Consider the following 27,086-nt stretch of genomic DNA (forward strand, 5'->3'; position numbering starts at 1 on the left):
TCTGTTCAGATCTTGTGTGTGCATGTATGCCCGCGCATGCGTTCACACACAAGATCTGAACAGAAATCTCCCACTGAAGGTGAATGCGCATGCGCACGCGTGCCGCCTTGCGAGGAGACTTAGACCTAGTGAGGGCTGCAGCGACGTTACCACTAAGAGTTTGAGTGGTCTTAGGCTCCTCGCGAGGTGGCACTTCCAGTTGTAAACTTCCGTGCACGATTGCCCACCGGCCCTCAGCTGGTCAATGGGCAGAGGGGCACATTACGGGGGGTTTGCCTGCCACCAGGGGGCACCTCGCAACCCTAGTCACACCAATACACGGATTTTCTTTTACGCATCAAAGTTAACTCAACAGCATGAAAAGCACAATGTGTCCCAGAACAAAAGCACCTTTTTGCCTTAGAACAAACACTGACGTTGTCTCCTTCAGGCAAAGAACAGAAACATGCCAGCAAGCCAGCAGCTAACAGGGAACTGGACTGGGAGGCCTAGGAGGTTTCTTGCTTTGACTCCTCAGCGCCTTCCATTGCTTATCTCTAGGTCATAGAGTTGGAAAGGACCACCAGGGTCATCTAGTGCAACCCCCTGCACAATGCAGGAAATTCACAACTACCTCACCCCCACACCCCTAGTGACTCCCTACTCCATGCCCACAATATGGCCAAGATTCCCTCCCTCTCATCACCTGCTTAAGGTAATTGAATCAGCATTGCTGACAGATGGCCATCCAGCCTCTGCTTGAAAACCTATAGGGAAGGAGAGCTTACCTCCTCCTGAGGAAGCCTGTTCCACTGAGGAACCGCTCTAACTGTTAGGAAATTCTTCCTAATATCTAGGTGAAAACTCTTTTGATTTTGATGGTCTAGTTCAGGCAAGATGCCAGCAAACCAGCAGCTAACACGGAACTGGGCCGGAAGGCCTAGGAACTTTCTTGCTTGGGCTCCTCAGCGCCTTCCGTTGCTTATCCCTAGATCAGGCTGCATCAGATCTGGCACTGTGGTGCCATCTACCATGTGATGTTCCCTATTACATGCCCACCATGCCTGCCCCTATGGCAAAATATGAACAAGATGTCATGCCAGCTGGGGAAATCCGAAGCCACCTCGGGAGGTGGTGGGCTCTCCTTCCCTGGAGGTTTTTATGAAGAGGCTAGATGGCCATCTGTCAGCAATGCTGATTCTACGACCTTAGGCAGATGTTGAGAGGAAAGGCATCTTGTCCATCTTCTGGGCATGCAGTAGGGGTGTCACTTCCAACTTCTCCTTCTGAACTTTTCCTTCTGACTTTTGTTTTTCCACACTTGTGCTTCAGCAAAAAAAAAAAGATTAAAACAAATCGGGGTAGGGGAAACAAGAAGAAGAAGAGTTGGTTTTTTATGTGCCGACTTTCTCTGCCACTTAAGGCACAATCAAACTAGCTTACAATCCCCTTACCTTCCCCTCCCCACAACAGACATCCTGTGAGGTAGGTGGGGCTGAGAGAGTTTGACAGAGAAACAAGGTGTCCATGCAGGTGATGCTTTGGACAGGGGCATTTTCCTGCCTGACCCACATGTGGCCAGCCTCCTCTGGACAACCTGCCTCACAGTACAAAGACACTGGATTCAGCATTTGGAGTGGATCTTGCCCCATTTATGGCAGAGATGCTCTTGCACAAGAGAAGGGGCTGGCAAACCATCAGAGGCGGTGCCCTTTCTGCCACCCCTCCCCTTTCTGGCAGAGAGAGAACTTAAAGCCAGGCTTGGCTCAGCACTGGGCACTCGCCCCGGCACCACGATGGGTTCAAGAGTCCTCTTCCTCTTCCTCGGGCTCCTGCTTCTCTCTGCTGAGCTGCTGGCTCAGAAGAGCAGACGTAAGTTATGTTAGCTGCCAGGGGCCCTGAGAGCCAGAGGCAGCCAGGGTACCCTTATATCCTAGGCGGTAGGGAAAGACTGGCAAAGGCAGGGGCATCCTCCTCCACCTGTGGTTCTCCAGGAGTCTGCCCAGGCTGTCTATGTTGCTGCCCTCTCTGCTTCTTCCAGTCCTAAAATAAATTAAAGGGATTCCTCGACAGGGCCATTTGGGCCACCTGTTGCAAGAGCAAAGGGTACATAAAGAAGCAGGTTCTGAGGCTGCCCCATTCCTAGAAATTCTCTTAGGAGGGGAATGGTTCTCCAAGGTCTGAGTGCAGGCAATTCTCCAAAGATTGCGAAACATTTTTATCTGGGTTAGCCTTTTAACAGCACAGGTGAAGCAGGACTAATAGTTTTAATCCGTTTTTGCAAAGTATTTTTATTTTGTTGGTATGGTTATCTTAAAACTGGTGTTACTCACCCAAGTCAGCTGCTGCCTGAGGCAAAGCAGCATTTTATCAGGGCTCCCAACTCCCGGTTAGGAAATTCCTGGGGATTTGGGGGTGGAACCTGGAAGGGTGAGGTTTTGGGAAGGAAGGGAACTCAGCAGGGATTTGATTCCATGGGGGCCACCATCCAGAGCAGCCCTTTTCTCCAGGGAGAGAGTTTCAGAGGGTGGCTCTGTCGGTCTGCAGCTTAACCATTAGATTCGAGCCCAGTAGCACCGTCGTGACCAATAACATTTTCAGGGCATGAGCTCTCTAGTGTCAAAAGTCCTTTCGTCAGATACATGTTCTCCAGGTAGAGTTAGGGTTGCCAACCTCCAGGTAGCAGCTGAAGACCTCCTGCTATTACAACTGATCTCCAGCTGACTGCTGGACTTCATGGGCCTTGGTCTGATCCAGCAGTGCCTTTCTTATGTTCTTATGTTCTTATTTGGTTGCCTGAAACATGTGTTTGCAATGAACAGATTGTTGCCTTCACAGAATTCTACGAGGCGTTCTCCTGCTTCATTCCGTGCTCCCAGCCCAAATCTGCCAACAACATTTGATTCTGCTTTGTTTCTTACTTTTGCGTTCCAATCACCTATGATTATCAGCATATCTTGTTTAGGTGTGTCATCAATTTCTTCCTGAAAATTGGCATAAAAACTTTCAATTTCTTCCTCATCAGCATCTGTAGTTGGGGCATAAACTTGAAGGATGCTTATGTTGATAGGCTTTCCCTGAAGTCTGATTGATATTATTCGGTCAGACCTCATATTATAGCTCCTGAATGCCTTTGCTACATCTTGCCTCACTATTAAAGCAACTCCATTTCTTCTCTTTTTGTCATTCCCTGAATAAAACACTTTGTAATTTTCTGATTGAAAATGTCCTAATCCAGTCCACTTTAATTCACTTACTCCCAGGACTGAAATGTCCATACGTTCCATTTATTTGGTTCTTGTAGGTTATCCGGGCTGTGTAACCATGGTCTTGGTATTTTCTTTCCTGACGTTTCGCCAGCAGCTGTGGCAGGCATCTTCAGAGGAGTAACACTGAAGGACAGTGTCTCTCAGTGTTACTCCTCTGAAGATGCCTGCCACAGCTGCTGGCGAAACGTCAGGAAAGAAAATACCAAGACCACAGTTACACAGCCCGGATAACCTACAAGAACCAATGAACTCTGAGACAATATTTTGTTCCATTTTTTGTTTAACAAATTCAAGCTTACCCTGATTCATGCTTCTCACATTCCATGTTCCTATTATATGCATCAAACAGCTTCGGACTTTCCTTTTGCATCTATTCATGTCAACCACTGAACGTCCTTTTGGCTTTAGTCCAATCACATCATTAAGAACAGCGCTACTCATACTTGTCCTCTGCTCTACCCCAGTAGCAGATTGAGTGCCATCCGACCTGGGGGTCCCATCTTCCAGCACTATATCTTTTTTCATTTTGGGTCAGAAGTGGTTTACCAGTGCCTTGCTCTGCGCAGTACTAACCAGAGTTAGCTGTAGTGGCACTGCCGTTATCTACGAAAGATCCTCCGCCAGTGTCACCTTCCACTACTGCTGCTGCCCAGAAGCTAACCTTCAGGGATTCCTCTGCCCCGATCCCCATTGGAACTGCCTGTTCTCTTCTGTGGATGTGGCCATTGATCCCTAAAGGGGGTGGATGCATCTTCGTCTGGTGTCTCAGCTGTGACCATTCTGCCTTGAATGACTCTGCTAGGAGTTTAGTCTCTTGATAGAATCTAGACCCCTTATGGTATTGCTCTCAGCTTCAGACATGATAGAGGTCTATAAAATTATGCATGGTTTGGAGAGAGTGGACAGGGAGAGGTTTTTCTCCCTCTCCCATAATACTAGAACGCGGGGTCATCTGCTAAAGCTGGAGGGCGAGAGATTCAAAACAGATAAAAGGAAGTATTTTTTCACACAACGCATAGTTAAATTGTGGAACTCCCCGCCCCAGGATGTGGTGATGACTGCCAGCTTGGAGGGCTTTAAGAGGGGAGTGGACATATTCATGGAGAAGAGGGGTATTCATGGCTGTTAGTTAGAATGGATACTAGTCATGCTGCATACCTATTCTCTCTAGTATCAGAGGAGCATGCCTATTATTTTGGGTGCGGTGGAACACAGGCAGGATGGTGCTGCTGCAGTCAAAGTCTTGTTTGGGGGCTTCCTAGAGGCCCCTGGTTGGCCGCTGTGTGAACGGACTGCTGGACTTGATGGGCCTTGGTCTGATCCAGCAGGGCCTTTCTTAGGTTCTTATGTTCAGGGCAGATACAGGTCATCTCCCCATAACTTCAGCTTCACCCTCAACATGGCCCCAGGCAAGTTGCGGAGTTTGGAGAGAGGGGGGCATACACTGTGCCATGTTCAAGGCGGAGGGACCCCCCCCCTGCAGGGAGGGTCATTTGTGGCTTGGGCCAGGCAAACCAACTGCCCACTCATGCCGCTGCCAGGCCCCAGGCTGCCCATCCCCTGGCAGTGCCCACTCCCCACTCTCTGCTTCCCCTTTCAGGTGACTGCAGGCTTCCTCCATCTAAGGGGAGTGGCACGAAAGCCCTGACCAAATACTTCTATGACCAGACACACAAGAAGTGCCTGAAATTTACATATACAGGGAAAGGGGGGAATAACAACCGGTTCGATACTGAAAAGGCATGCCTGGCTACTTGTGGGCCGAAAGGTAAGTTGCAAGAAGCCTTTCTGGGGCCACAAATGGGTGGGTGGTAGGGTTGCCATCTCCAGGTTGGGAAATATCTGGAGATTTAGGGGGTGGGGCCTGAGGAGGATGTGGCTTGTGGAGGGGAGGGGCTTCAGTGGGGTACAGTGTCATAGAGTCCACTTTCCAAAGCAGCTCTTTTCTCCCGAGGAACTGATCTCTCACCTGGAGATCAGTTGTAATAGCGGGAGATCTCCAGGTACCACCTAGACGCAGAGGCGGATCTACTGTGAAACGAATGAAGCTTAAGCTTCAGGGCCCCTAATCCCGGAGGGGCCCCCCGAAGCCACTTTTTTTAATGAATGAATTTCTCAACAAAATCGATGGAGTTTGTTAGTGACAGAATCCTAAGCCAATGGGTTGAAGTACTTAACATTGACTTTAGAATATGCTCTAATACCCTTTTCATATGGCCTGAAAATGTCCCTGTAATTGGTCAAATGTCAAAATTTTCTTGGGGGTTTGCAGCGGCCGAACCCCCAGCTGTAAGGGCTCACTGAGCTCGCCAGAATCTATTCACACCCTACATTTGGGCAGCTGGATCCTCAAATCCTTCGTTGGTGCACAGCTTAATAGTTCTGTAGTTTTATTTCATCACTGTATGGCCCATTTTTAAGGACTCCACCCCACCACCCTGTTCTCCGCCATTTCGGCCTCAAGAGTCCTCGCAAGGGCAGCCAGGGCCCTTTGGGCCTTGCTGGATGTTGCCCTGTTGTTGCTGGTTGCGAAGGGGCCCCCATAACAGTTCAAGCTTCAGGGCCCCAAAGATGTAGGTCCGCCACTGCCTAGACCAGTGATGGCGAACCTTTTAGAGACCAAGTGCCCAAACTGCAACCCAAAACCCACTTATTTATCGCAAAGTGCGAACACGGCAATTTGCCCCCGCTGCCCAGCTGGGCGGCACAGAGTCGGGGGAAGGGGGGGGCTTTGAACTGCTCCACGCAGAGATCTCCTACTATTATTACCTGGAGGTTGGCAACCCTAAGCATATAACAGCCGTGCAATACCCAACAATGTGGGGCTGCTGCTCCGCTGTAGCCAAGTATAGCACACCCTCAAGTTAGTGTGTGCCCTAGAATTGCACTTAAAACGCCATGGTAGGGTTGCCAACCTCCAGGTGGCAAGTCTAGGAAATAAATGGAAAAGAACACCTATGCTGCAAAAATGTGTGTCACAACCCAAGATACAGCACAAGGCTCTACTGCTTACAGCAACTGTGAACACAAGTATAAATACCAAAAAAGCTTGCACTTGTTTCAAATAGTATTGTTTAGTAACAATATACACTTTTCAGTACATGAATTACAATGGCAATAAATATTCCTATGTCAATATAATATTATTACAATACAAAGCCACAATACATGAACAACTTAGAATTAAATAGAACAGCTATAGTAAATGTGTCTGCATCCCATGCAAGTGTATTAAAGTCTCCCAACAGAATTAATCCAGCAATAGCAGCCTAAGATGGTAACAGGCATACACAAAAAGCAATAAGCACAATTAAATAAGCAATATCAGCCAAGATAGTTGAATAACAAGCATGCACAAGAAGCAGTAAGCACAAGGTTAGAAGGAGGGGGGGGAAGGGAAACAGGAGCTCCTTTTCTGTGCTTGCAAGTAATGAGCCAAACGGTTCTGTAGATGTTAAATCCTCTCTGTGACGAACACACTGAAGCCTGTGTCAGTCTAGGGGCGGTGGGAAGGCAGCAAGGTCTCAATGGAAATTAATAATGAGGGAACACTTACTAGTCCTGCTGAATTAAAAAAATAAATGTGAGTGCTCTGTGCACGCTGTAGACGCGCGCTCCGTTTTGCCTGCTGTGGAGCAGGGAGAAGGAAGGATGTGATGACGTCAGCGACAGGACGAAGAGATCTCCCGCAAAGTAATTTGCAATGAGACAATAGCTAGCAAAGCTGTGGCTGGCAATAAAGATTGTAAAGTTAATGATGGCAATTAAGCTGAAAAGGGGAGAAGGCACCTTTAAAGGAAGGTAGAAACGCCTGGAGGAAGCAGCGACTCATCCGAAGGCAGCCTGCCAGTAAAGATGAATAACAATCCCGGTGTGGCCGGGAGCCCCAGGAGTCCGGGGAAGGGGAGGCTTTGAACTGCTCCGGACAGCGCTGAGTAGTTCAAAGCTCCCGCGGCCCAGCTGGGCGGCGCAGAGTCCGGGGAAGGAGGGGCTTTGAACTGCTCGGGGCAGCACGGAGCAGTTCAAAGCCCCGCCGAGCTGGGCGGTCCGGAGTCGGGGGAAGGGGGGGGGCTTCTTGACTTACCAGCGCGTGCCCACAGACAGGGCTCCGCGTGCCAAGTCCGGCACGCGTGCCATAGGTTCGCCAACACGGGCCTAGACACTGGAAACCCTAGTGGGTGAGTAGGGGGTTCTTTCTTTTGAAAAGGTTTGCAAGTTGGTTCTACAACAGAAAGAGTTTTGCAGGACTTGAATTCAAGTGAGCAACAGAGGGCATTAAGCCCACCCTCGCCCTTACACACATGACAGGATCTCCACCTGAATTACCCGCTGTCATTTTTTTTGCCTCTGTCACTTTTCCTTGTGGAGGTATTAGGGAAGTTTCTTTCTTATTCTCCTAACCCCACCTTTCTCCCCAGTGGGGGGCCTACATCATTATCCTCTCCTCCCTTTTATCCTCACAGCAGCCCTGCAGGGTACGTTAGGCTGAGAGGGGTGACTGGTCCAAGGTGGATAAGAGCTGGATAAAATGGAGGGGAAGAGAATAATGTGAACAGCTCTGGGGCCCCGTTGTGGAGAAAGACAGACATGAATGAAATAAATAAAACCAAAAGCTGCATCCCCTGCTGAGCTGGTGAGCTCAGGTCCTGGACCTCTGCTCCCCAGATGATGTCAGCTGCTCTGGGACTTCATTGTGGAGAAAGGCAGGGTGAAATTGAAGTTAATAAATAATACCTAGAGATTTGGGGGGGTGGAGCCTGAAGAGGATGGAGTTTGGGAAGGGTTGGGACTTCAATGGGGTATAATGCCATAGAGTCCACCTTCCAAAGAAGCCATTTTCTCCAGGGGAACTGATCTCTGTCGCCTGGAGATCAGTTATAATAGCAGGAGATCTCTAGCTACCACCTGGAGGTTGGCAACCCTATCAGAGGGTGGATTGGAACATGGGTCTCCTAGTTCTTAGTCTGACACCCTAACCACTTTCCCACACTGCCTCATGCTACCAGGTTTGGCATGGGTGAAGAGTGCCAGCTGCTCACAGGGCCCAAGGTCGGTGGTCAGCAAGCCCCCTCCCCGCACTCACCCTGCTGAGGGTGGGTGGAGATCTTGCCCCTGTAGCACCCCCTGAGGGACAAAGCAGAGCCTCGCCAGATGGGGCCCTTGGTCATGGTGGCCATGGCAAGGTTGCCAACGCATCCAAAGAAGCTGATGGGCAGTGGATACAGGACGGACAAAAGGAAATGCTTCTTTAGGCAGAGAGTGATTAAAATGTGGAATTCGCTGCCAGAGGATGTGGTGATGACCGCAGGGCATGGACAGCTCTTTAAAAAGATTAGATATAGATTGGCTAGCAGGGAACAAAGGTGCCCCCCTCAGCCATCCTGGCAAGTCCCTGCAAATAACTGCCCCCCACAGCAAAGAATGCCCTCATTCTGCCAGCTTCTGAGCAAATGAGTCGATGGGAGGGACCTGGAAAGTGCACTTGGCGCATGGGGGCACATGGGTAGAGGCGGTTCAAAAAGTGTTGTGGGGCATTCTCCCAGCTTCATGTGGAAAGACTGTGTGGTGGTCAGCTCTGGCCACGATCTGGAAACCGCTGGACTGAATCTGACATGTTGGTCTTTCTCTCCCAGGGTAACTGAAGGAAGGAGTGAGGAAGCGGTGCCCATCATGCCAACCCTCTCATCAGTGCTCCGCTGGCACCTTTCTCCTGTGCAGCCCCTTCCCCCTCTGTGGCCCTGCACAAAACTTCTCTCTGCAATGGGGTAGACGGAGAGGGAAATAAAGTGAAATCTATGCAAGCTCTGCTGTGGATGGTTTGGGGTAACCTCAGTGGCTCCATCTTGATTTCTCTCCCTCAGCATCTGCAGCTCAGTGGCAGAGCATCTTCTCGGCATGCAGAAGGTCCCAGGTTCAGTCCCCAGCACTGCCAGTTAACGAGGATTGGGTAGGAGGCAAAAGACCTCTGCCTGGATAATACAGGCAATGCTGACTTTGACGGACCTGGGTCTGATCCAGTATCAGGCAGCGTCATGTCTTCAGGTGTCCACTCAATGGCCCCATGCTGGCAACATACAGGGATCCGCCTGGCTCTTGGTCTGAGTTTTATACCTTATGTATGTTATTTATTCATTTACTCGTTTTTTCAATGTATAGCCCTCCCTCTCCGGCCAAGACCAGGCTCATCCTACACTAAGAGAACATCTCTTTTGTCTTAAGAGGAGCCAGGAGGGTGGACAGGGAATGGGACATGTTTCTTTATCCTTCTTCCTGTAAAGACAAATCTCTTCTCAGTGGAGTAGGGAGGTGAGGAAAGATGGAGTGACCCTGGAAAAAGGCCAGGGGGTTGTTTCAGTCGCTGGTGGGCTAGGAGGGAACTTGCAGCATTCTAGATGTTTCGTCTACGGATTCTGACCACATGCAGATGATTTCCCATTGTGGATTCAGTGCTGGAGCAAAAGCAGAGACATTTACAGCAGCAACTGAGCATGTCCACAGGGTGATTCTCCATTCCTTCCTCTCCACCCCCTTATGCCCACTGTCCCCACAACGCCAGAGGCCTTTTTGCTGCCTTCCTTTAAAAAAGAAGTAGAAAGTATATTGTTATGGATGGCCCAGGCTAGCCCCATCTCATCAGATCTCGGAAGCTAAGCAGGGTCAGCCCTCGTTAGTATTTGGATCAGAGACACACACACCCCCAAGGAATACCAGGGTCGTGACGCAGAGGCAGGCAATGGCCAGCCACCTCTGATCGTTTCTTGCCTTAAAAACCCCACCAGGGGTAGCCATAAGTCAACTGTGACCTGACAGCAGGAAAAAAAATATTATAGTGATATGTCTCCTACCATTTTTTAAAAAACCAGCAAACAGCCATGATGGACACAACATGGTAGGGAGGGAAAATGCAAATAGGTGTGGGCAGGAAGAACCTGAAAAACTCTTTCCTAAGGGGAGGGGAAGTGAATTCATGAATGAGAACATTCAAAATTAAAAGTCTGTGGTTGGTCTGGGGTATCTTCTCCTCCAAGAGCACTTCTGTTTGAGGTCAAGTGGACATTCTCCAGATAATGGCGGGTGGGTTAAAAAAAAAAACCTAAGTCAAAAATCAATATTTTTCTGGAGTTGTTTATACCCCCAGTGGCTTCATTGTGTACAGAAAGAAAACTCTACGTGGTGACAGTGTCTTAAGAAGGAAAGTTGTAGGGTCCCTTCTGTACATGTTCTGCCAAAAAAGTATGACTGGGGTGGGAATTTGCCCCAGTCAACAAAGCCACCAAATATGTAATTTGCCAATCAAGTCCTCTTGCTGTTGTGTCAGAGGGTTGTAACAACAGCCACACACGTTCTACACCTTCTAAATGTTGATGGTCTTAGCCCACCATGGGGCTGCGTAGACTGCAAGGTCCGCTTTGAGAGAAGCTGGCTGGTCTCTGGACTCAAATAGTCACGGCAGTCAGTCCCCGGTTTGGGCCTTCACAGAATCATAGATTTGGAAGGGACAACCAGGGTCATCTAGTCCACCACCCTGCACAATGTTGTTCCTCTGTTCCTGACTTCAGAACAGAAGGCTGGTGGCAGTGAAAACCCGTTGTTAGGGAGTGCTTCAGATTTCAGTGGTCTGTTCTTGTCTGTGACTCAAGGGTTCAGGGGAGGAGATTTTTTTATTATTATTATTATTTATAATTTTTATTGCTTTTTATAATAAAACATACAAACAACAAAAAATTATAATAGTAATAAAATCATAATACAACAACAACAACAAACATAAAATACACAAAAACTTATAAAGAGCACTAATTCACTACTAATACAATATTCTTTTCTCTTTATAAAACCCTATAGTGCCCTAAATCCAAAACCCCACCCCCCACCACTGTGCCCTTCACCACTGGACTTCCGGCAAAGTGTTATGAAAATATATAAAACTCTATTATTACAATCATTAATTAAAAATCACATTGAACTATAATTCATTAACTATACTTTTAAAATCCGTTTTTGCCAATTTATCCCAATATGCGGCGGCCTTTGACCATGTATATTTAAATTCATCCATATCTTTACCAGGTAAAGAATCTGTGATTTTGGCCATCCGCATATACATCCATAGTTTTTCTCTCCACTCTTTAATTGAAGGTTTATTTGTTTGCTTCCATTTTTTAGCAATTGTAATTCTTGCTGCAGCAAAGCTGTATTGACATATGACTCTGTCACCTTTATCTAAATCTTTTTTTTGGGATACCCAGTAAACAAAAGGCAGGGTGTTTCTTAATTTTTAGTTTAATCAAATTATTAGTTTCATTCAAAACTAATCGCCAAAACCTCCTAAGGAAGCGCAGAGGAGTCCCGGCAGGGCTGGGGGGGTGGTCTGGAAACCCTCTGCGCTGCCTGTGCAGACAGCGCAGAGGATCTTGCCAGCCCCCCGCCAGCCCTGCCGGGAGTTCCGGCAGGGCTGGGAGGGGGCTTTAAATAGATCTGCGCCTCCCGCTGGGAGCTCAAGGGAATCCCCCTGAAGGTGCGCGGGGGGCTGAATTTTCCCCCAAACTCTGGATCCCCCTGAAGTTTCGGGGATCAGAAGCGGGGGAGTTCGGACTTCGGCACGGGCCGAATAAAAACGGGCCGAATTTTGCCGAAGCCAAACTATAACGAATTTTTTTTCAACAGCCCTAGTTCAATCCCCAGCATCTCCAGTTAAAGGGACTAGGCAAGGAGGTGATGGGAAAGACCCCTGCCTGAGACCCTGCAGAGCCGCTGCCAGTCTGAGTAGACAAGACTGACTTTGATGGACCCAGGAGGGTCTGATTCCACATAAGGCAGTTTCATGTGTTCATTGCTGTGCTATTTGCCCCAGTGCCCTCATCCTCACATTAAGTACCTGACTGTGGGGCTGCCCTCTGCCTTCCCCTCCTCCCCTTCCCCCTCGACACAGCTGACTGGGGTGCTGCTACTAGGGCTGTTGAAAAAAAATTCGGTAAAATTCAGATTCAGCAAGATTCAGCCCGTTTTTATTCAGGAAATGCCGAAGTCCGAACTCCCCCTCTTCGGGTCCGTGCAATTCGGCATGAGATCCGGAGTTCGGGGAAAAATTCGGCCGAATAAAACCATTAAAAACACAACCGCGCCTTTCCGTGGCTCCGGGGGGGGGCATTTTTGGGGGTAGAGGTCCCAAACTTTCAGCGTAGCTTCAGAGGACCCTTCTTGCAAGAACCCCCAAGTTTTGTAAAGATTGGGTCGGGGGGGGCTGAGATATGGGCCCCAAAAGGGATTCCCCCTCCTTAATGTGCATCTCTGACAATGGGGGTTTGCAATTAGCAGAGCTTGCCGCCCATGCCCAAAGCTCCCAGCCCCGACAAACAGCTGAGCTGCAGGGAGCAAGGGCAGGGCAGGTGCAAAGAAGTTTGCAAACCATGCAAAGCAAGACGTTTGCAGCCATGCAAACCATGGAAACCATGCAAAGCAACACATTTGCAACCATACAAACCATGCCAAACAACATGTTTGCAACCATGCAAAGCAACACCTGACACCTGGGAGTTTGCAAACCATGGAAAGGGACAGAGGCAGCTAGTTACGCATAAGGAGCAGGAGGGGTGGAATTTCCCCTTTTGCATCTGACTCAGGACCAGGAAAATGCATTCTTTAAGTCACAATTTGAAAACCAGTTTTGAGCAAGCATCAAAATAGACCTAACCGATCTTATGAATGAGGGAAAACCTGAGGACACACAACTGAAGCCCCTCCCCCCAAACCAGGGAGAGAGAGACTCAGGGGGCACCCCCCCCCCCGCAGAACAGGTGAAAGTCCCCTTTGGCTTCCACCCCCCACCCACAGAAACTGGTCCCTCCCCACACACACACAGACTCTGCTTTCCCCCCCCCCCCCACATACACACACACACACAGGAGAAATATTATAGAGAAAAGCCCCAAAATGGGTCTTACTGTGGATATCTTCTGTTCCATCAGGGGGCACACACACACACACACACACATAGAACAGGTGAAAGCCCCCTTTGGCTTCCCCCCCACCCACAGAAACTGATCCCTCCCCCCACACACACAGACTCTGCTTCCCCCCCACACACACAGAGGAGAACAATTATAGAGAAAAGCCCCAAAATGGGTCTTACTGTGGATGTCTTCTGTTCCATCAGGGGGCACCCCCCCCCCTGCAGAACAGGTGAAAGCCCCCTTTGGCTTCCCCATCCACCCACAGAAACTACTCCCTCCCCCCACACATACAGACTCTGCTTCCTCCCCCCACACATACACACACACACAGGAGAAAAATTATAGAGAAAAGCCCCAAAATGGGTCTTACTGTGGATGTCTTCTGTTCCCTCTTCTTCGCACCTGCCCCGCCCTTGCTCCCGGCAGCACAGCTGTTTGTCGGGGCTGAGAGCTTTGGGCGTGGGCTGCAAGCTCTGCTAATTGCAAACCCCATTGTCAGAGATGCACATTAAGGGTGGGGAAGAAGACCCAGCTTGGCCACCGATTGGCCGCAGGAGAATGCTGCTTACTAACTGACTGTTATGCTGCTGCCCGGAACCCCGAATTTTCCGAATTTATTTGCCCAACACCCCAAACTCACTGAATTCGGGTCCCCGTTTCTCTGCCTTTTTTGAGTTCGGTTCCATCCGAACTAAAAACCGCCAAATCAGGGGAAATTCGGCTGTTTTTCGGTTTGGGATGAACTGAATCGACAGCCCTAGCTGCTACACCAGCTTGACCATGACTCCCTCCATGCAGGAGTTAGTGGAGGTTCCAGCGGGCACCATGGCGCCTGCAGGCAATAGGTTAGAAACCCAGCTCTGTGGTAGCCTGCTTTTCTCCAAGGGGATCAGCTATAATTGCAGGAGAACTCCAAGCACCACGTTGAGGTGGGTAATCCTTACCTGGGGAGGAGAGACAGAGAGGAGAAGGGGACTATGCAGCAGATGGGCTAAAGGGTTGCTCTGCTCTGAGGGCTGGCACAGAGAGCACAGTGCCCCCATTGAATCTCTCTTTCACTCTGGTAGAAAGGCAAATATGTCAGAGATGGTCTGGCAGCACCCAGCCTGTAACAAAAACTAAATTATTCCAATGCTGCAAATGCAGTACTAAAATACAAAGAAGCAGCACGGAGGCTCAATCTACAATTATACTCATACACTGTAATGCAAAAAGCTAAACTATATACATACACACATAATACGTAACATCACAAATCTTATAACATACAATCCTAAATATAAGGCAACGTCCATAAACCAGACTCAGTGTGTCAATTAATACACCTCAAGGACAGAAATCCTCATAAAGTCAAATGAAAAGTTCAATAAGAAGTTCATAGATCCAATGTCTAACAGCCGAAAAGGCACTAATTTAACACCATGGAACAGAAAACACCATCCGAGGTTGAAAACAGGCAGGGAGAGATCCCTGAGGGATCCAACAGAGTGGGATCCAACAAGGCCGCATATTCCAGATTGTTTTGTTCCTTCTTCAACTTGTCATTATGATGGTGAGTAGATCTCCATTGATGAGAAATATGCATAAAACTACTACATGTGTAGTAACAATATTAGAATCTCCAGGGTGAACTGGATGAAAAATAGAAGAGGTAGACCACGGAGGGTTCAAAACTGTGGGCGATAACGCATGGTAGCTTTATCCTCCTTTAAACCCTCCTTTAATCAGCCAGGATTCAGTCAGGATCTAACGCATGCGTTTCGCCTAATGTGCGATCGATCCTGGCTAAAACAGGGATTAAAGGAGGATAAAGTGACCATGTGTTTTCGCCCTGTGTGTTCCAGGCACAAGAAGAAGGAACGAAACGCCCAACTATCCACAATACGCATCCCAGCGGCTCCTCCTTCATTGAACTTTATAAGGATTTCTGCCCTTGTGGTGTATTAATTGACACACTGAGTCTGGTTTATGGACACTGCCTTATATTTAGGAATGTATGTTATAAGATTTGTGGTGTTATGTATTATGTGTGTATGTATATAGTTTTGTTTTTTGCATTACAGTATATGAGTATAATTGTAGATTGAGCCTCCGTGCTGCTTCTTTGTATTTTAGCTCCCAGTCTGTAGCAAGAGCCAGGGGAGGCAGGCCCTAGGATCGCCCACTCTGGATGCAGAAATTCCTGGACATCTGGAGGTGGAGACTGGGGAGAACGAGGTTTGGGGAGGATATAATGCCATAGAGTTCATCCTCCAGAACAGCCATTTTCTCCAGGGGAACTGCTCTCTGTGATCTGAAGATCAGTTCAGGTGGGCAGCCCTAGCAGGCCTCCTTGTGCCCGCCACCCACTGGCTTGCTGTTATCAGCCATCAATCCATCTGCCCATCACTTACCTATCAAAGGCTATGTGGGCATTTGCTCACATGCCGATGGACTGTGCTGTTCTGGTACACTTATGACTCTCTGTTCTTCTCATTCCCTCCTAATCAAAGTTTTTGTGTCCTGAAGTTTTAATAAAGGCAGCAAAGCTAAAATTAGCGTAACCAGGAAGAGGGGCAACATCTTTTTCACCTCCTTAGTTACCGCTATTCTGGTTTTTGCGACCATCACAGGGGTTTTGAGGGGAATTCTGGTCCCAGGTTGAAAGCAACACCAGCAAACAAGCGGTCTCAACACAATGCAAAATCAAATTCCAGATTTCCAGCTGAGAGGATTGTGGAGGGCCACGAACCCCCTAAAATGAAGACAGTACTTTGAGTTGCACAGTGCATGTAGCAAGAACATGTGAGCTTTTTGTTCTTCAGGAGCCTTTGCATTTGCAACTTGCCTGATCACATTCCAGACATCATTCCATTCTGATTCTTACAGCTGAGCTCTTTAAGAGAGCTTTTGGGGGGGTCTTAAGAGGATCCATGGAAAATTATGAAGTTTTATGCTTGGTGGCCTTTACTCTTTTATTTGGTTTTATTTTCATTTCTTTCTTCTCCTGGGAATCCGAGGACTCAAGAACATCAGAAGAGCCCTGCTGGCATTTACCAGTGGTCCATCTAGTCTAGCATCCTGTCTGGGCTGTTGATTCGGTTCGGCCCAAACTGAAAAACAGCCGAATTTCCCCTGATTCGGTGGTTTTTAGTTCGGGACAAACCGAACTCAAAAATGGAGGGCAACCGGGGGAGCCGAATTCAGCGAGTTCGGGAGTTCACGAATAAATCCGGCCAATTCGGGGCGGCAGTAAGCAGCATAACCGTCAGTAAGCAGCATTCTCCTTCCCCGGCCAATCGGTGGCAAAGCTGGGTCTTCTTCTGGCCAATCAGTCAGGATTGAGTACTGGAGGAATCAGCTGATGTGCGGCCCGGCCGGGGAGAGAGAGAGGGAAATCCTCCTGTGTGTGTGAGGGGGGGGTGCTTGTGCACATTCTCTCCTTTCTGTGGCTGCAGGGGGTGTATTTTTTGGGGTACAGACCCCAAACTTTAAGCAGAGATTCAGACAAGCCTTCTTAAGAGACCACCCAAGTTTTGTAAACATTGGGTCAGGGGGGCCCGAGATATGGGCTCCCCCCTTTTTCTTTCCATGGCTGCAGGGGGTGCATTTTTTGGGGTACAGACTCCAAACTTTCAGTGGAGCTTCAGATGAGCCTTCTTAAGATACCCCCCACATTTTGTAAACATTGGGTCAGGGGGTCTCACCCCTTTTCCCTCCCCCCCTTTTCCATTTACGTGGCTGCAGGGGGTGCTTTTTTGGGGATACAGCCCCCAAACTTTCAGCATAGCTTCAGACAATCCTTATTAAGATACCACCCAAGTTTTGTAAAGATGGGTTCAGTGGGGGCAGAAATATTGGCTCCCCCCCTTTTCTCTTTCCGTGGCTGCAGGGGGCGCATTTTTGGGGTGTAGATCCGAAACTTTGAGCGGAGCTTCAGACAAGCCGTCTTAAGAGACCACCCAAGTTTTGTAAACATTGGGTCAGGGGGTCCCGAGATATGGGCTTTCCCCTTTCCCCTTTCCCCTATTGGGATGAATGGATCAGCTGATCCTGTATGCATCTCCAGAGCAAAACGTTCCGTGCCTAATTGGAATCGTCTTGGATTACAAGTCCTCCCCAGCCCCTCCTGATGGAACAGAAGACAGCCACAGTAAGACCCCTTTGGGGGCTTTAATCTATAATTTTTCTCCTGTGTGTGTGGGGGGGGAAGCAGAGTCTGTGTGTGTGGGGGGAGGGAGCAGTTTCTGTGGGGGGGGAGCCAAAGGGGGCTTTTGCCGGTTCTGCCTGGGGGTGTGTTCCCCCTCGAGTCTCTCTCTCCCTGGTTTGAGGGGGGGTTTAGTTGTGTGTCTTCAGGTTTTCCCTCATTCATAAGAGCAGTTAGGTCTATTTGGATGCTTGCTCAAAACTGGTTTTCAAATGGTGACTTAAAGAATGCATTTGGAGTCCCATGCAAAAGGGGAAATTCCACCCGTCCTGCTCATTATGCATAGCTAGCTGCCTCTGTCCCTTTCCATGGTTTGCAAACTCCCAGGTGTCAGGTGTTGCTTTGCACAGTTGCAAAGGTGTTGCTTACAAGGTTGTGTTGCTTTGTAGTCGTGTTGCAATGCTTTGCAAACTTCTCAGCTGTTTGTCGGGGCTGGGAGCTTTGTGCATGGGCAGCAAGCTCTGCTCAGACATGCACATTAAGGGTGGGGGACCCCTTTCTGGGCCCATATCTCAGCCCCCCCTGACCCAATCTTTACAAAACTTGTGGGGTCTTTCAAGAAACGTCATTTGAAGCTCCGCTGAAAGTTTGGGACCTCTACCCCCAAAAATGCCCCCCCCAGAGCCACGGAAAGGCACGGTTGTGTTTTTAATGGCTTTATTCGGCCTAATTTTTTTCCCGAACTTTGAATTCCCGCCGAATTGCACGGACCCGAAGCGGGGGAGTTCGGACTTCGGCATATCCTGAATCTAAACGGGCCGAATTCAGCTGAATCCAAACTATACCGAATTTTTTTTTATTCAACAGCCTTACCCTGTCTCAAACAGTGGCCAACCAGTTCCTCTGGAGGTCCAGCAATAGGGTTCAGAGGCTGAGGCCTTCTCCTGAGGTTGTCTCCTGGCACTGGGATTCAGAGGATTACTGCCTCTGAACATGGAAGTTCTTCTTAATCACCAGAGCTAATAGCATCGGATAAACCTCTCCTCCTTGAATCTGTCTAATCCCCCTTTAAAGCTGTCCACACCCTCTGGCAACAAATTCTACATTTTAATCACTCACTGTGTAAAGAAGTATTTCCTCTTTGTCCATCCTAAATCCACTTCCCATCAGCTTCATTGGGTACCCTCGAGTTGTGGCAGGTAACAACAGTGTTAAAACTATATAAAACAATTTGGTAAAACAGACATTACAGCGACACATCAAAAGCCAAACTGAAAATTACTCATGCCCCAATCTGCAGCTACTTCCCCCCTTTTGCCCCCCCTCAAGATGCTCCAAAAGATACCCAGAGGAGTTCTCTTTTGCCTCCTTTCCAGAAAGCCAGGAAGACAGCAGATAGGGTTGCCAACCTCCAGATACTAGCTGGAGATCTCCTGCTATTACAACTGATCTCCTGCCAATAGAGATCAGTTCACCTGGAGAAAATTGCTGCTTTTGCGATTGTACTCTATGGCATTGAAGTCCCTTCCCTCCCCAAACCCTGCCCTCCTTAGGCTCCACCCCAAAAACCTCCTGCTGGTAGCAAAGAGGGACCTGGCAACCCTAACAGCAGACTCTGTGGACTCGGTGGCACTGAGGTCCTTGTCCTCCCCAGGCTCCATCCCCAAATCTCCAGGAGTTTCCCAACCTGGATCTGGCAACCCTAATGGGTGCCCATTGGGGACAGATCCTTTTATTCAATTGCACCCAGGGAAATACCCCCCCTTTCCTTCAGGACACAGAAGTGCTTTCGAAGGAGAATCAAACAGAAGGCCGGCAGGACCCAAAAGGCAAGCAAACTTTATTCCAGCATAGGCGTTCTTGAAACTGAGCTCACTTCCCAAGATGCACAGATGCCCAGTCATTAGGCAGATGCATTCATGTTCAAAGCACATCCTACAGATGATACGCATTCAGCTTCACTTCCATACTTATTCACTTCAGTAGGCCTATTTTACGTTAACCCCACTTTGCTTGTCTATCAGCAGCTAGCAGTGGGCCTCACCCCTCTGCCATTTCCTCTCTATGGGCTGGTGATCAGTTGTAACTCCAGGAGTTCTCCAGGTCCCCCCTGGAGGTCGGCAACCCTCACTGACTTCTTCTTTTATTGTGCTTGTGGCAAGCTACCCATCATTGGAAGGACAGAGGACTTTGGTCACATGAATACACTGATTTTCTTTTATGCATCGAAGTTAACTCAAGAGGAGTGAAAAGCGCAATGCATCCCAGAACAAAAGTGCCTTAGATCAAATACTGACGTGGTCTCGTTCAGGCAAGGAACAGAAAGATGCCAGCAAGCCAGCAGCTAACAGGAAAGTGGGCCAGGATGTCGAGGAAGGTTCTCGTTTGGTTTCCTGAGCACCTTCTGTTGCTCAGGCCATAGCACATCTGGCCCTGTGGTGCCACGTGGCATGTAATCTACCATGGGGTACATTTAATCCTCCCTGTTACAAGCCCACCGTGCCTGCCCCTATGGCAAAGTCAGAAGGGGATGTCATGCCAGCTGTGGAAATCCTAAGCCAGCAAGTTTGAACTTTTCCACACTAGTGCTTCAGCAAAAAAATAAAATGATTACTGGTAAAACAAATGGGGGTGGGGAAAACAGAGAAACAAAGTGTCCATGTAGGCGATGCTTCGGACAGGGGCATTTTCCTACCTGACCCACATGTGGCCAGCCACCTCTGGACAGCCTGCCTCACAATACAAAGACACTGGATTTGGAATTCAGAGCTGATCTTGCCCTGTATATGGCAGAGATGCCCTTGCACAGGAGAAAGGGCTGGCAGACCATCAGAGGCGGTGCCCTTTCTGCCACCCCTCCCCTCCCTGGCAGGGAGAGAACTTAAAGCCTGGCTTGGGTCAGCACTGGGACTCGCCCCGGCACCACGATGGGTTCGAGAGTCCTCTTCCTCTTCCTCGGGCTCCTGCTTCTCTCTGCTGAGAGCCTGGCGGAGGCTGGCAAAAGTAAGTGGTGTGAGCTGCCAGGGGCCCTGAGAGGCAGAGGCAGTGAGGGCACCCTTGTAGCCCAGGTGGTGGGGGAAAGACTGGCAGAGGCAGGGGCATCCTCCTCCACCCGTGATCCTCCTCTGCCCGGGCTGTCTCTGAGGCTGCCCTCCCCACTTCTTCCAGGCTTGAAAGAAATTAAAGGGATTCCTTGACAGGGCCATTTGGGTGACCTGTTGCAACGGCAAAGGGTACATAAAGAAGCAGGTTCAGAAGTTTCCCCATTCCTAGAAATCCCCTGGGGGGGGGGGGGGAAGGATCTCCAAGGTCTTCACCCAGGCAATTTTCAAAGGATTGCAGAATGCTCTTGTCTGGGTATGCATTTGATGTGACAGGTGAGGCAGAACTGATAGTTCTAATCCATTTTTGCAAGGTATTTTCATTCTGCTGTTATTGCATCTTGCTTTTAAAACTGGCGTAACTCACCCAAGTCAGCTGCTGCCTGGGGCCAAGTGGCGTTTTATCAGGGCTCACAACTCCCGGTTAGGAAATTCCTGGGGATTTGGGGGGGGAGCCTGGAAGGGTGAGGTTTTGGGAAGGAAGGGAACTCAGCAGGGAGGTGATCCCAGAGGGGCCACCCTCCAGAACAGCCGTTTTCTCCAGGGAGAGAGTTTCAGAGGGTAGCCGTGTCGGTCTGCAGCTGAACAGTTAGATTCGAGCCCAGTAGCACCGTAGTGACCCACAACATTTTCAGGCCATGAGCTCTCTAGGGTCAAAAGTCCTTTCGTCAGATATGTTTTCTCCAGGTAGAGTCGAGGCCAGGAGCACCTTCTGCAGGGCAACTGACCTGTGTAGTCCAGAGATCACATGTCATTCCAAGAGATCTCCAGGCCCAGCCTGGAGTTTGGCAACCCTATTCCGGAGTTGTGAGGCCTTCACTGACACCCCCTGCCACCAGGTCTCCTGGTATGACGACCCCGTCTCCTTCCTATCATCTCCCAGCTCCCAATATTTGGTGCTGAGGGGGGGAGAGAGGGGTCACCTTACTTCTAGGGGGGTTTTGCCAGAGGAAGTTATGCTAAGATCATTTTTCTCCTCCTCCAATCCCCACCAGATTTTACCTCAGAGAGAAAATAAGGCACGAGAGGCGTCTTAAAATTAACAAAGTAAACTGGGAAATTTATTAAACAGTATTCACAAAATGGATTTTGAGGCAAGGCTGAATTGGAGGGAAAGCAGAAAACAAGAGTCACTTCAGAGAGAGAGCTTAGTTTAGATTTAGCTTAGATGTTACACAAGATGTCTTTAGCTTAGATTTTTCTTAAATTAAGTTTCTTCCTTCAATGTCCTTCAGTGTTACTTCTCTGAAGATGCCTGCCACAGCTGCTGGCGAAATGTCAGGAAAGAAAATACCAAGACCATGGTCACACAGCCCGGATAACCTACAAGAACCAATAAGTTTCTCTTGTTCTTAGATTACAAGCTTAGTTCTGTTCCTCAGAACTCACAGATTCATTTTCACAGACTCTGTCCCCAGCCTAGCTATCAGGAAGGAAGAGACTTTCAATCTCTATTCCCAGAGGACAGCAGAAGTATGGGGATTTTCCAAAATCCCTCTTCCCGTCTCACTGAACTACCCCCACACCAGTGGTAGTAATCCTCCACACCACCCTGCCACCGGAATAGCTCTGTCCCAGAGACTAATTCCCCTTTGTGACCTGGCATTCTATCTAGACATTAAGAAGATTTTTCTGAGAGTTAGAGCAGTTCCTCAGTGGAACAGGCTTCTTCGGGAGGTGGTGAGCTCTCCTTCCCTGGAAGTTTTTAAGAAGAGGCTAGATGGCCATTTGTCAGCAATGCTGATTCTATGACCTTAAGCAGATGATGAGAGGGAGGGCACCTTGGCCATCTTCTGGGCATGGAGTAGGGGGTCACTGGAGGTGTGGGGGGAAGGTAGTTGTGAATTTCCTGCATTGGACTAGATGACTCTGGTGGTCCCTTCCAACTCTATGATTCTATTATTCTAAAGGGCTCTTTTCCACCCAATCTCAATCCTGTCACTCCACAGGTTGTGTGTTCCTCTAGCATTGGCTACGCCGAACCCTTAGGTTCACAGGGTTGTTCACAGCTTCCTGCCACACAGGTTCACAAGCTTAGAATCATACACAGCCTAGTTACCAAGCTCAGAATCCTTTCTGTCTCTCAGAGCTGAGAGGGTCAGCTTTTTGGCTCTGCCCACTCTCAGCTTCTTCTGAAGTTTAAGCCTTTGTCCGTGAAACCTGGCCATATGCAGTTTTGTTTTTTTAAAGGATGGCCTGATATTTCCAAGTAATCATTTTCTTCTCTAAGAGGCAGGGCAGATATGGGTCATCTCCACATATCACACAGCTTCACCCTCAACATGGCCCCAGGCAAGTTGCAGAGTTTGGAGGGAGGGGGGCATACACCATGCCATGTTCAAGGTGGAGAGTCACCCTCCCCCTCTGCAGGGAGGGCAATTGTTGGCTTGGGCCAGGCAAACCAACTGCCTACTCATACCGCTGCCTGGCCTCAGGCTGCCCATCCCCTGGCAGGACCCACTCCCCACTCTCTGCTTCCCCTTTCAGGTGACTGCATACTTTCTCCGTCCCACGGGCCCTGCAAGGAATCCCTGATCAAATACTACTTTGACAAGAAAGAGAAGAAGTGCCTGAAATTTACCTATGGGGGGTGCAAGGGGAATACCAACCGGTTCGATACTGAAAAGGAATGCCAGATTGTTTGTGGGCAGAAAGGTAAGCTGTAAGGAGCCTCTCTGGGGCCACAAATGTGTGGGTGGTAGGGTTGCCAGCTCCAGGTTAGGGAATACCTGGAGATTTGTATTCTGTTGTTTTCTGTTGCTCCAGAAGGTCAGACCAGAACCAAAAGGTTGAAATTAAATCAAAAGAGTTTCCATCTAGACATTACGAGCAGGCTTCTACATGAGTTGATAACCTCTCCTTCCCTGGAGGTTTTTAAGCAGAGACTAGATGGCCATCTGTCAGCAATGCTGTTTCTATGACCTTAGGCAGATCATGAGAGGGAGGGCATCTTGGCCATCTTCTGGGCATGGAGTAGGGGTCACTTGGGGGGGGGAGAGGTAGTTGTAAATTTTTTGCAGTGTCCAGGAGGTTGGGCTAGATGACCCTGGTGGTACCTTCCAATTTTTCCTTCTGACTTTTGTTTTTCCACACTTGTGCTTCAGCCAAAAAAAAAAAAAAAGATTAAAACAAATCGGCGTGGGGGAAACAAGAAGAAGAAGAGTTGATTTTTTATATGCCGACTTTCTCTGCCACTTAAGGAACAATTAAACTGGCTTACATTACCTTCCCCTCCCCACAACAGACATCCTGTGAGCTAGGTAGGGCTGAAAGAGTTTGACAGAGAAACGAAGTGTCCATACAGGTGATGCTTTGGACAGGGGCATTTTCCTGCCTGACCCACGTGTGGCCAGCCACCTCTGGACAGCCTGCCTCAGAGTACAAAGACACTGGATTCTGCATTTGGAGCAGATCTTGCCCCATATATGGCAGAGATGCCCTTGCTCAGGAGAAAGGGCTGGCAGACCACCAGAGGCGGTGCACTTTCTGCCACCCCTCCCCTCCCTGGCAGGGAGAGAACTTAAAACCAGGCTTGGCTCAGCACTGGGCACTCGCCCCGGCACAGCGATGGGTTCGAGAGACCTTTTCCTCTTCCTCGGGCTCCTGCTTCTCTCTGCTGAGCTGCTGGCACAGAAGAGCAGACGTAAATTGTGTGAGTTGCCAGGGCCACTGAGAGCCAGAGGCAGTAAGGGCACCCTTATATCCCAGGTGGTAGGGAAAGACTGGCAAAGGCAGGGGCATCCTCCTCCACCTGTGGTTCTCCAGGAGTCTGCCCAGGCTGTCTCTGTTGCTGCCCTCGCCGCTTCTTCCAGACCTAAAATAAATTAAAGTGATTCCTCGACAGGGCCATTTGGGCCACCTGTTGCAAGGGCAAAGGGTACATAAAGAAGCAGGTTCAGAAGTTGCCCCATTCCTGAAGTTTTTAAAGCAGAGACTAGATGGCCATCTGTCAGTAATGTTGATTCTATGACCTTAGGCAGATCACGAGAGTGAAGGCAGCCATCTTCTGGGCATGGAGTAGGGGTCACTGGGGGTGTGGGGGGCAGGTAGTTGTGAATTTCCTGCATTGTGCAGGGGGTTGGACTAGCTGACCCTTGGTGTCCCTTCCATCTCTATGATTCTATGGAAGTACAGGAAAGGAGGCGAAAGGCCTCTGCCTGGATAATACAGGCAATACTGACTTTGATGGACCCGGGGTCTGATCCTGTATCAGGTAGCGTCATATCTTCAGATGTCTACTCAATGGACTCATGGTGGCATGATGCAGGAATTACACAACTACCTCCCCCACACACAACGAGTGACCCGTACTCCATGCCCAGAAGATGGCTAAGATGCCTTCCCTCTCACGATCTGCCCAAGGTCATACAATCAGCATTGCTGAAAGATGGCATTTTATTCATATGCTGGTCTACGACCCTAACAACAATAAGCTAGTAGAAAAGGGCAAGAGTCCAGTAGCACCTTAAAGACTAACAAAAATATTTTCTGGCAGGGTATGAGCTTTTGTGAGCCACAGCTCACTTCATCAGAAGCTCATCCCTTGCCAGAAAATATTTTTGTTAGTCTTTAAGGTGCTACTGGACTCTTGCCCTTTTCTATTACTGCAGACAGACTAACATGGCTACCCACTGTGAACAATAAGCTAAGCTGACAGATGGCCATCTAGTTTCTGCTTAAAAAAACTCCAGAGAAGGAGAGCTTACCATCTCCCGAGGAAGCCTGTTCCTCTGAGGAACCACTCTAACTGCCAGAAAATCATTCCTAATGTCTAGACAGATACTTTTTTGATTTAATTTCAACCAGTTGGTTCTGGGCTGACCTTCTGGGGCAATCGAAAACAACTCGGCACCCTCCTCTATATGACAGCCCTTCAAGTACTTGAAGATGGTTATCATATCTCCTCTCAGTCTTCTCCTCTGCAGGCTAAACATACCCAACTCCTTCAACCTTTCCTCATAGGACTTGTTCTCCAGACCCCTCACCATCTTTGTTGCCCACCTCTGGACACGTTCCAGCTTTACATCTGTCTTAAATTGTGGTGCCCAAAACTGAACACAATACTCTAACCAGAGCAGAGTAAAGCGATATCATCACTTCACGTGATCTGGACACTATACTTCTGTTGATGCAGCCCAAGATTGCATTTGCCTTTTTAGCTACCGCATCACACTGCTGGCTCATGTTCAGTGTTTGGTCTACTAAGACCCCAAGATCCTTTTCACACACACTACTGCTAAGACAAGTCTCCCCCATCCTATAATTATGCATTTGATTTTTCCTACCTAAATGTAGAACTTTACACTGATCTCTTTTGAAATGCATTTATTAGCTTTAGCCCAATTCTCCAGCCAGTCAAGATCATCCTGTATCCTGGCTCTGTCTTCTACTGTATTTGCTACCCCTCCCAATTTCGTATCATCTGCAAATCTGCAAAGAAGCTGATAGGCAGTCGATACAGGACAGACAAAAGGAAATGCTTCTTTATGCAGAGAGTGATTAAAATGTGGAATTCCCTGCCAGCGGATGTAGTGATAGCCACAGGCATGGACATATTTAATAGAGGATTAGATACTTTCATTGAGGACTGGTCTCTCAGTGGCTGCTAGCTATGATGACTAAAGGGAACCTCCATGTTTAGAGACAGTCAACCTCTGAATCCCAGTGCTGGGAGGCAATATCAGGGGGAGGCCCTGGTGCTCAGGGTTCTCCCATCCCCATTTAGCCCTTCATTCTTGCCCTCCCTTCTATGCCCCCCTTGACTTGCTCTGCCCTCCATCAGAATATGAGCGTCTCCCCCCTTTATAATTATTGAGATCCTGCCTTTCACCTCACAGCAAAGCAGCTCACTCCATTTGAAACCGCACCCTGGGAAGGTTCACACAACACACCGAGCCCAGACTTCACAATAATTTCTCAAGAGTCACTTCCTCGAAGTGTGTAATTTCTGTCTTTATAGTGAAATACGCTCACTCTTGGAACAAGCTTTAAGCTCTCTCGGTCCCGGCCTCTTCGCTTTCTGCTCTGGCCCCGTGTTGCCCAATCCCCGGATCCTCCCAGGAACTACAACATAGTCAGTTTTTTTTTTTCACATTTCTACACTCTCTACAAAAAGTCTCCACAAAAATAGTTCTCGAGTGACTTTCCGCATAGCTGGGAAAGAAGGTGCCCCCCTCAGCCATCCTGGCAAGTCCCTGCAAATAACTGCGTCCCCCCCAAGCAAAGAATGCCCCCATTCTGCCAGCTTCTGAGTAAATGAGTAGATGAGAGGGACCTGTTAGGAAAGCAACCCCACACCTGAAAAGTGCAGGTGGCGCATGGAGGCTGCGTGGTGGTCAGCTCTGGCCACGGTCTGGAAGCCGCTGGACTGAATCTGACTGTTTGCCTTTCTCTCCCAGGGTAAAATGAAGGAAGAAGTGAGGAAGCGGTGCCCGTCATGCCAACCCTCTCATCAGAGCCCCCTGCCACCCCCCTCTGTGCAGCCCCTGCCCCCTTTTTGGCCCTGCACAGAATCTCTCTCTGCAACGGGCTAGACGGAGAGGGAAATAAAGTGAAATCTATACAAGTTCTGCTGTGGATGGTTTGTGGTGACCTGGGCGGCTCCATCTTGATTTCTCTCCCTCAACATCTGTCCCTTTTCCCCATAGGGAGGGACTGA

General features: G+C 48.9%; 1 protein-coding gene across 1 annotated transcript; it reads left to right on the top strand.

The window, feature by feature from the left end:
* Positions 1–1,775: 1,775 nt before the first annotated feature.
* LOC130473428 (inter-alpha-trypsin inhibitor-like) lies at positions 1,776–27,086 on the top strand. The gene is made up of 4 exons (XM_056844948.1): positions 1,776–1,851; positions 4,849–5,016; positions 22,916–23,083; positions 27,076–27,086. Exons 1-4 carry the CDS (start codon positions 1,776–1,778, stop codon positions 27,084–27,086), a joined length of 423 nt encoding a protein of 140 aa, XP_056700926.1.

Source organism: Euleptes europaea, chromosome 2, assembly GCF_029931775.1.
Source record: "Euleptes europaea isolate rEulEur1 chromosome 2, rEulEur1.hap1, whole genome shotgun sequence".
Lineage (NCBI taxonomy): Eukaryota > Metazoa > Chordata > Lepidosauria > Squamata > Sphaerodactylidae > Euleptes > Euleptes europaea.